This window comes from Astyanax mexicanus, chromosome 15 (genome assembly GCF_023375975.1).
Source record: "Astyanax mexicanus isolate ESR-SI-001 chromosome 15, AstMex3_surface, whole genome shotgun sequence".
Taxonomy (NCBI): domain Eukaryota; kingdom Metazoa; phylum Chordata; class Actinopteri; order Characiformes; family Acestrorhamphidae; genus Astyanax; species Astyanax mexicanus.
The window spans coordinates 46,080,974-46,091,414 of record NC_064422.1 but is presented as its reverse complement, the minus strand read 5'-3'; the positions used below and the strand labels follow the sequence as shown (position 1 = coordinate 46,091,414).

The 10,441-nt window shown below is 35.9% G+C and overlaps 1 protein-coding gene across 1 annotated transcript; it reads left to right on the top strand.

Moving 5' to 3' along the window:
- Positions 1-4,544: 4,544 nt before the first annotated feature.
- Positions 4,545-8,480, top strand: LOC103028491 (galanin receptor 2a). Its single transcript, XM_007236130.4, has 2 exons — positions 4,545-4,920; positions 6,109-8,480. The coding sequence occupies exons 1-2, from the start codon at positions 4,574-4,576 to the stop codon at positions 6,848-6,850; spliced, it is 1,089 nt and encodes a 362-aa protein (XP_007236192.3). The 5' UTR covers positions 4,545-4,573; the 3' UTR covers positions 6,851-8,480.
- Positions 8,481-10,441: the final 1,961 nt, after the last annotated feature.

Genomic DNA, 10,441 nt, shown 5'->3' with positions numbered 1-10,441 from the left:
AGTTCTATTTTTAATAGAGGGAAAACAAAATCGATTATAATCGAAAATTTGATTTTTTTAGGCCATAGTTGAAATCATTCATTCCTATAAAAACTAAATTAATCCAATAAATTGTATTGATCCAGGGGAAAAAAAATATAATATAAGACAGATGACAGCATATTTAATGCATACAAGTAAAATATATGAAATATATGAATATATATTTAAGTAAACCATGATGTAAGTAATGTTTTTTGGCTCAGTAGTGTTTAAATATGGGTTAAAGGTCAGTCAGGTTAGCAGTGATGCTCTGCGAGGCCTGAACTCTCCACCGTGCCTGTATTTGTAATGCCAGTGCTGCCCCCTGCTGCCCCGGAGAGGAACGTTCAGGTTCACTGAGCTCTGAGATCTACCTGCTCTAACTCACCTGAGCCAGAAGAGCAGGACAGAACCACTGCATACATTACATTATTATATTTATTATATTTTAGCCCTCCTGTTATGTTCATTTGTCAGGAATAGTGATGGTTTTGCAGGGTTATTTTTTTTTTACTTAATTTCTTTTATGTAAATGCTTTTGTTGTTCTTATTCCTATTTTATATATTTTTTGTTCTATATTTTATTTTAATATAAATGCCTTATGTATTACTATTTTATGATGATTTTTTTACTTTTTAATTGTTTTATTTGTTTTATATTACTTTTACATTTTGCTGATTTATTTAATATTATTGTGAAGCACTTTGAGCTGCATTTTTATGTATGAAAGGTGCTATTTAAATAACGTTTATTATTATTATTATTATTATTATTATTATTATTATTATTATTACTATTATTATTTAGTATTAGTATTTTGACCTGGTGCATCTTTAACCATCCAAATTAAGTCTGAAACCCCCCAAAAATTCTAAAAAGCAGTGTAAATATTCCATTACTAACTCCATTACTAATTATTCTATCAATATTTAGTGTAATAGTGTACATTACCTCTAACAGGTAATGCTATAATTAAGATAATTCACCTTTTTTTTCATTAAAAAATACATGTTAAATCTTTGTTTCACTACTTGACTACTTTAAAAGACCAACATATAAAACACAATAGTTTTTTTATAACATTAAAACATATTATTGCAATTTAGTTTTAGTTTTAGTTTTAGTTTTTGCAAATGTGTGAGAGGAAATTTTCATATTATATGTAGATTACTCTAATTAAGGCAAGTAGAAGAAGTTTTATACTGAAAAATAAATACTTTTGAACGATTTTTCCTCGATCTTCAAACTTTAAAACGAGTCAATTCGACCCGTAACATAACATGAGGGTTAATTTAAATATTTCTATCCAGATAAAGCAGTGCTGCTTTAGAATTATTTCAATATTTCTGCATAAATATGATCTAAAACATCATTTGATTATTTTACACAAGTCTTAAAATTAGATAAAGAGAACCCAGTTAAAGAAATTAGACTAAAATATTATACTTACTCGTTTATTTATTGAGGAAAATGATCCAATATTACATATTTGTGAGGGTAAAAGTATATAAACCTTTGTTTTACAGCAATAACTGATCTAAACGCTTACGGTTCTGCTTCAAGTCTGGGATGTTGATTGTTAATGTCGTTTCCTCACACTAGCTCCGCCCACAACATTTCTACTGGATTAAGATCAGAATTTTGACTGAATTTGGCCTCATTCCAAAACATTAACTCTATTCTTCAATAGAACAAGATGTGTGATTAGGGTCATTGTCCTGCTGCATGACCCACCTTCTCTTGGGCTTCAGCTCATGAACAGATGTGCTGATATTTTCATTGTTCCATCAATCAGGGCAAGTCACCCTGACCCAGATGAAGCAAAACAGGCCCAAATCATGATGATACTACCACCACCATGTTTCACAGATTGGAAAAGGTTCTAATGCTGGAATGCAGTGTTTTCCTTTTTCCATACATAACGCTTTTTATTTAAACCAAAAAGTTCTATTTTGGTCTCTTCCGTCCACAAAATATTCTTCCAAAATCTTTCTGGCTTATCTATGTGATTATGTTTAGTAATAATGTTCTTTTTGCAGAACATGTTCTCTTGTCTACACATGCACTACAGCTTGGGTAATTGCATTTTAATTTTAACTTAATTTTAAATAATAAAGCTTTATAAACTGGCGTAAATTACTATTTCATTACTATAGCATTATCCTCAGGTAACTACAGCAGAATAAGATTAAATTATGGCTGTCCTCATATTTTATTGGTACAAAACTATAGATTTAAATGTTAAATAACAAGAAAAGTCTAAAAATGTTCAAAATGCATCCATACACAACATTTTAACCTGAATTAATTCATATTCTGTGCAGCAGAGGGCAGTGTAGGACAAATTGCTGCAGGTGGATCAAAACCATATGAAAATTAATGTAGAATCCAAATTTAAAACATTTATTTTAATTGGGACCAGTAGTTAATCAGTAATAATGCTGATTTAACTTTATTAACATTAATCTAATGGTGTATCTGTGGTTGTGTCTGTGTATTGTGTGTGGTATTTGTTGGAGGGAGTGCGTGCCCTTCTCTGAGCTACTCTTTATGCCCTTTTAAATTGCCCCTTGGGGACAAATAAAGTAATCTGAATCTGAATCTGAATCTGAATATGTATTTATTTTTTGTAATTATTGTTTGTTTTTTTTTTATGCTGTTATTATTAGTAGTTTTATTTTATTTATTCATGAAGATTTAGGATTGTTTTTTTAGCACCCGCCTTATTTGGTTTAAAGTTTCGGAACCAAAGTATCAGGTGTGAAAGTGGGCGTGAACCACAGTTCGGATCAACCAACCAGAGTTTGGTACGACCATAAGAGATGTTCTCATTGGTCCGGATCTACAGAACCATAATCCGGTTCTTCTGTAGTTTAAAACACTTTTGTAGATAGTTTTTAAAACAGTAAACTCTTTGCCCTCATATGGGGACACTGCTTGTACCATCTAGTGATCACATGATAATATTACACTCAATTAACAAAAAAAAAAAAAACAAGATGAAAGGAATCCCAGTCAAAAGTTTTTACAGCCAGTTCAGAGAAAAAAAAATGTCATCCGATTTTGTTTGAAACTAGTTCATATACAACTCCGTAAAAAATGAAGAGAGCACTTCAGTTTCTGAATGAGTTTCTCTGATTTTGCTATTTATAGGTTTATGTTTGAGTAAAATGAACATTTTTGTTTTATTCTATAAACTACAGACAACATTTCTCACAAATTACAAATAAAAATATTCTCATTTAGAGCATTTATTTACAGAAAATGAGAAATGACTGAAATAACAAAAAAGATGCAGAGCTTTCAGACCTCAAATAATGCAAAGAAAACAAGTTCATATTCATAAAGTTTTAAGAGTTCAGAAATAATCAATATTTGGTGGAATAACCCTGGTTGGATTTTAATCACAGTTTTAATTTCATGCTTCATCTTGGCATCATGTTCTCCTCCACCAGTCTTACACACTGCTTTTGGATAACTTTATGCCAAACAAATAAATTAAATAATAGGTCTAAGTGTTTGTGTTCATACTGCTGCAGAATTTAGCACAACACAATAAGTTCCTTATTCCTCTGTTTTTTAACCTCCTGAGACCTAGAATTTTGCTTAGTATGCATTTTTTATTTATCCTAGCTATTTGGGATTAGTAGGACCTAACAAGTATAAAAACTAAATTTTGTCTTTGTACAGAAAGTCATTTTGCAAAAAATAATAAGAAGAATTTATTTATTTTTTTATTGTAGCTTCCTATTATTGCTAAAATGTGTCAAAAAGCACTTAAAAATGATGAGTTTCTTTGATTTTACCAAATTGAAAACCTCTGGAATATAATCAAGAGGAAGATGGATGATCACAAACCATCAAACCACCAAACTGAACTGCTTGAATTTTTACACCAGGAGTAAAGCAGCATAAAGTTATCCAAAAGCAGTGTGTAAGACTGGTGGAGGAGAACATGATGCCAAGATGCATGAAATTAAAACTGTGATTAAAAACCAACCAGGGTTATTCCACCAAATATTGATTATTTCTGAACTCTTAAAACTTTATGAATATGAACTTGTTTTCTTTGCATTATTTGAAAGCTCTGCATCTTGTTCTCATTTTCTGTAAATAAATGCTCTAAATGAGAATATTTTTATTTGTAATTTGGGAGAAATGTTGTCTGTAGTTTATAGAATAAAACAACAATGTTAATTTTACTCAAACATAAACCTATAAATAGCTAAATCAGAGAAACTGAAGTGCTCTCTTTATTTTTTTTTTACCGGAGCTGTATATTTAGAAGCACTCTTGCTATTTAATCGAGGCAGGCGGGGTGTAAGACAGGACCCTAACTTTCATAATTCTAAAATAACTTCACTTTTTTTTTTTTACATTTTCTATACAAATGATTTATATTATTTAAAATAATTAGATCATGACTCCACCCCCCCCGCACCTGCAGGCTGTGAGTGGGCGTGGCTTGTCTCGGGTGGGCGTGGGTGTTGGTGGTGAGTGAGTGAGTGGGTGGGGGGTCAGTAGTGTTGGTCAGTAGGTAGTGAGATAGTGATGAACGCGTCTCAGCACTTTCCGGTCTCCTCTAACGGGACGGTGGAGTCCGTGCTCATCTCCGCGGTCTTCTCTTTCATCTTCGTGGCGGGAACGGTGGGGAACAGTCTCGTGCTGGCCGTGGTGCTGCGCGGGGGGCGCGCGAGCGCGAAGATCACCAGCGTGTTCATAGTGAACCTGTGCGCGGCGGACCTGGGCTTCATCGTGCTGTGTGTTCCGGTGCAGGCGGCGGTCTACACGCTGCCCGAGTGGCGGTTCGGTTCGCTCGCCTGCAGAACCGCGCACTTCGCCGTCTACCTCACCATGCACGCGAGCGCGCTCACACTCACCGCCGTGTCCCTGGACAGGTGCGCGCGCTCCCAAACTACACCCCTCTGCTTACACACACACACATCTGTCTCACTTTTTATTTATTATCTCTCTATTTCTCTCTCTCCTGTTGTCTCTCTTTATTTTTCTGTTGTTCTGGCACTTTTATTCACACTTTTAATTGTGTACTCTATCTCTCTGTATTTAGTCTCTCGTTTTCTGTATCTGTTTCTCATTTTTATTGTGTCTCTCTCTCTTTATTGTCTTTCTTTCTATTGTTCTGTGTCTCTCACTCTTTTATTGTCTCTTCCTCACTCTTTTATTTAGTCTCTCTCTTTCTGTCTCTCTCACTGTTTTGTCTCTCTGTTTCTCTCTTTTATTGTCTCTCTATATCTCTCTTATATTGTGTCTTTTCTGTTTTTCTCTTTTTTTGTCTCCCTGTTACTCTTTTATTGTGTCTCTCTGTTTCTCTCTTTTATTGTGTCTCTCTGTTTCTCTCTTTTATTGTGTCTCTCTGTTTCTCTTTTATTGTGTCTCTCTCTATTTTTTTCCTTCTCACACTTTTGTGTATCTCTTTCACTCTCTTTTTGTTTCATCTATCTTTTTCTGTCTCTCTTTTCTGTCTCTCTCACTCTTTTATTGTGTCCCTCTCTGTTTCTCTCTATCTTTCCATCTCTCTGTGTCTCTCTATCCCTTTTATTGTGTCTCTCTGTCTATCTTTTTGTCTTTCTCAATCTTTTATTTTCTTTTTCCTTGACTCACATATTTTCTATCTCTGTTTCTGTATCTCTCTCTCTCTCTCTCTCTCTCTCTCTCTCTCTTTGTTTTTAATTCTCTCTACTCCTGTGTCTCACTTTCTTTCTGTCATTCACCCATTTTTCTCACTCTCTCTCTATTATTGTCTCTAAATCTCTCACTCGTTCTGTCTCTCTTTCTCTATCCCTCACTCAATCTTTCATTGTGTTTCTTATTCACTTTTTGTGTCATTGTTTGTAAAATAAACAGTTGTTTTTTTGTTTGACGTTTGTTTAGTAAACAGTTGTTTGTTTGTTTGATGTTTGTTTAGTAAACAGTTGATTGCGTGACACTTGTTTAGTAAACAGTTGTTTGTTTGATGTTTGTTTAGTAAACAGATGTTTGTTTGTGTGATGTTTGTTTAGTAAACAGTTGTTTGTTTGATGTTTGTTTAGTAAACAGTTGTTTGTTTGTTTGATGTTTGTTTACAGGTACCTGGCGATTCGTTATCCGCTGCGGGCGAGAGAAATGCGGACCCCTCGTAACGCTCTGATCTGTATCGGCGTGGTTTGGGCCGTGTCTCTGGTTCTGTCCAGTCCGTATCTCAGCTACTACCAGCAGATGGACCTGGATGGCACCACCGTCTGCATCCCGGCCTGGGACTTCCAGCAGCGCCGGGCGATGGACGTCTGCACCTTCGTGTTCGGCTACCTGATCCCAGTGCTGGTGCTCAGCCTGACCTACGCCCGCACCATCCGCTACCTGTGGACCAGCGTGGACCCGGTGCAGGACGCGTCCGAGTGCCGCCGGGCCAAACGCCGGGTCACCAAGATGATCATCATCGTGGCGGTGCTGTTCTGCCTGTGCTGGCTGCCCCATCACCTGGTCATCCTGTGCATGTGGTTCGGCCACTTCCCGCTCAACCACACCACCTACGTCCTGCGGATCCTGTCGCACCTGGTGGCGTACACCAACTCCTGCCTGAACCCCATCGTCTACGCGCTGGTGTCCAAACACTTTCGCAAGGGCTTCCGGAAGGTGTTCGGCTGCGTCGGGAAGAAGCGGCCGGTCCAGCGGGTCCACGCCGCCCCGCCGGCGCAGACAGTCAGTCTGGTGGAGGTGGGGTCCAGCGAGGGGTCCAATCAGAGCGAAGGACTGGGCAGGGCTCGTCTGTGGAGCAGGAGCAGCAGGAAGATGATGAGCAGCACCTTTATGACTTTCAACGTTACTTAAGCGACTTTTTAGCATTTAGAGTAAATACTATAAACCGTGGGTTCACTGTGGAATTAATGCGTATCACGTTTAGTTATGAGAAAAAGAATCTGAAACCTGGACCTGCTGAACCGTCCCAAGAGTTACAGGATTGTGGTTCGAACTTGGGGCTTAAAACAGCTTCATGTACACAATCCTGTAAAACAGAGTCAATGGGTAGAAAACAAGCAGCTGTGAAGCTGATAGAAGATAAAAAATCATATTGGCCTTAGCCAGTACAACCCGTTCGGAATGTCCTGAAGAAGAAAGTCGTCACTGGTGTACTAAGTGTACTAAGTAACAGATGATGAACAGGTAGATCAAGGAAAACCACAGCAGTTGATGAATAGAAATATTGTGAGTTTTGTAAAGAAAAACTCAAGAGTTTAAAGGATTCTAAGTTTTCTAATGAAAAAGCCAAGAGTTACAGGAGAGTGGAAACCTTCAGGGTTCGAACTTGGGGCTTATAGAAGCTTTCTGTACACAGTCCTGTAAAACAGAGTCAATGGGTGAAAAAAATATGTAGCTGTAAAGCTGATAGAAGATGAGGAATCAATCAGAACCATTAGAGCTCAAATATTGGCCTTTGCCAGAACAACCGTTTGGAATGTTCTGAAGAAGAAAGTCGTCACTGGTGTACTAAGTGTAGTAAGCAACAGATGATGAACAGGTAGATCAAGGAAAATCCAAGAGTTTACAGGATTGTGGAAACTCCACAAACTTGGGCCTTTAAAACAGCTTCTCTTTTTGTAGGTGGGAGTGGAAGTACTGGTGTTGGCACTGGTTTGGGGATAGACAGTGGAGGAACTGGTCTAGACCCTGTTTACTGCAGGTTGTTGAATACAGAGCCAGTTCAGACTTTTCTGCAACCCTAAGCAAAATTCTGATACATGAATTCTGTAAAACAAAATCTGACCATTTTTACAAACTTAAGCATCTTAGCACAATATTTTTAATTGAATCAGCTCCTTTATACCCATTCAAACTGCCTCGTATTACCTGAATACTTTATGGTAATTTTAGTAAGATACTACAGAAGTACTGGAACAGTAAGCCCAATCCCTGATGCTCACAATTCAGAAAAAAAACTCCTGAAATCTGAAACGAACGAGCCACAAACACGAGTGTGAAAGAGAGGGAGAGAAAAACACTCCCCTCTTCTGCATATTCATGAAACACATGCAAAACAGAAAGGGTTCTGATTGGCCTGTTCTCTGCAAAGAGCCTGTGAGTCAGCCAATCAGGTTTTAGTGTGGGCAGGCAGTGTTATTTCCCCCCCACTTAGACAGGATGCATTCAGGAGCATCATGGATCCCATCAAAACTCATTTTGTATCACACTACTCTAAAGTATATCCCTGTCTGGTAAAGGAAAAACAGTGAACGTTTTGCCCGCTGTACTGTAGTTTATAATAGTGATTTTAGCATTGCTCACAGTGGACTAAATGATTGCAAAGGTTTAGGTGAGTTCATATTAGTCCAGGTCTGGAGGTAACTCCCTAAAATTATTTTTTGTAACTTAGGATGTCTGGGTTAAAATTTAATTTGTCTGCCAGGTAAAAACAGTGATTTTAACCTGAGTCTTTTATAGGCAAGGCCAGTTTATTTATATAGCCCCTTTTTTTACACAATGGTCAGTTAAAGTGCTTTACAAACTAGAAAATACAAAGAGAGTCACATAAACGTAAGAAAATGACAAAAAAAAATCAATTAAAAATTAAATAAGAATATAGCGTGAATAACACATGATTTAAACATGATTTAAACAATATATTTAAGTTGTTTAGAAGCTCATGTGTTGATATGAGGCTCTGGGCTGGAGTAAACACAGAGACGACACAGAGCTCTCCTCAGACACTGGATTATATTTTGGATTGGTACTTTTTGCATCTGTTTAAATCATATGTGGGTTTTACCTTTTTTCAGGTAAAAACACTCGAATTGCTGAGATGAATGGATTAGTGAAATAATAATTTGCTTTGGTGCCTAAAACGTTTAGCACAGTACTGTATTTGAAAAAAGTTTGAGTAGAAATGATTCAGTAGAAATGCTCAGCATTCTCTTGTTTTATTAGACTTTTCTACGGGTATGTTTCAGCAGGGGGTGGTTCTCGTGGTGTATCTGTTACGTAAGGTGTTTTTCGGTGTTCTGAGCTTCTATACGGCTGTTTTTCTGCTGAAGTGATGGATGAAGCTGCTCTGCTGCTCAGTCAGTGGAAAATCTCAGAACTGAAGCTTCATTTAACATCGCCTGACGTGATCAGTAACTCCATAAAGATGTGTGATTAGTGTCCGTCATGTGACCACGTCCTGTACTGTACATATCACTTTTAAAAGACTTTTAATCTATAGAAGCTTCGGGACATTTATTATGTAAGAATGTATTATATTGTGATGTTGTTTTACATTGTATCAATTTCGTCTGTAAAAAAAAAAAGGAAATTATTATAGTTTATTTTAGACTCTTATTTATTTCTACACTTATTATTTATTACTATATATCAGTCATCTACTTATTTATTATATATTTTTATGTTTAATATTCACTTATTTTAGTTTTGTGAATCTCTGCTTCACAGTTTAATAGTTTAGAATAATTTCTTCTGTATGAAGCTCGGCTATTTTGTAAATGAGGGTAATTTTTACTGTAATAAAAGTTTAAATATAAAATAATATAAATAATAGGTTAATTGATTGATTATTTGTTGTGCCATATATATATATATATATATATATATACAGCTCTGAAAAAAAATAAAGAGATCACTTCAGTTTCTGAATCAGTTTCTGAATCAGTTTCTCTGATTTTGCTATTTATAGGTTTATGTTTGAGTAAAATGAACATTGTTGTTTTATTCTATAAACTACAGACAACATTTCTCCCAAATTACAAATAAAAATATTCTCATTTAGAGCATTTATTTACAGAAAATATAGAGATTTTATTTCATGCATCTTGGCATCATGTTCTCCTCCACCAGTCTTACACACTGCTTTTGGATAACTTTATGCTGCTTTACTCCTGGTGCAAAAATTCAAGCAGTTCAGTTTGGTGGTTTGATGGTTTGTGATCATCCATCTTCCTCTTGATTATATTCCAGAGGATTTTCAATTTGGTAAAATCAAAGAAACTCATTATTCTTAAAGTGCTCTCTTATTTTTTTTCCAGAGCTGTATATATTAAGTATTTACTCAGTTTTAATAGTTTTATAGTTTAAAATAATTTCTGTTGTATGAAGCTCGGCTACAAGGGCGTAGGAGCGGGTTTGATATTGGGGGGGGACACATTTGCCAATATGAACCCAAGCCCACCCTATAGTTTCATAGAACAACATTTGTGGAAATTACTTTTAATCACAAATAATATTTTTTTTTCTGTATTTTGTTTTTTATTAGTTAACAAGGTGATTTTACAACCTAAACATGTTACTCCACGTTACATTTACTGTTGTTAATTTTATTGTTACATTTTTATGTTACAATTATGCATGCAATGTCTGAATTATAAACATATGACAAAAATGATCAGTTATCACCTAATATTTAAAATAATATAACAGATTTGGTTATTATTA

What these genes read in the sequence shown, in the direction of transcription:
- LOC103028491 (XM_007236130.4), top strand. Translation starts at nt 4,574, where the DNA reads ATGAACGCGTCTCAGCACTTTCCGGTCTCCTCTAACGGGACGGTGGAG. An exon ending in ACCGCCGTGTCCCTGGACAG is followed by an intron (nt 4,921 to 6,108) that starts GTGCGCGCGCTC and finishes GTTTGTTTACAG; the next exon opens with GTACCTGGCGATTCGTTATC.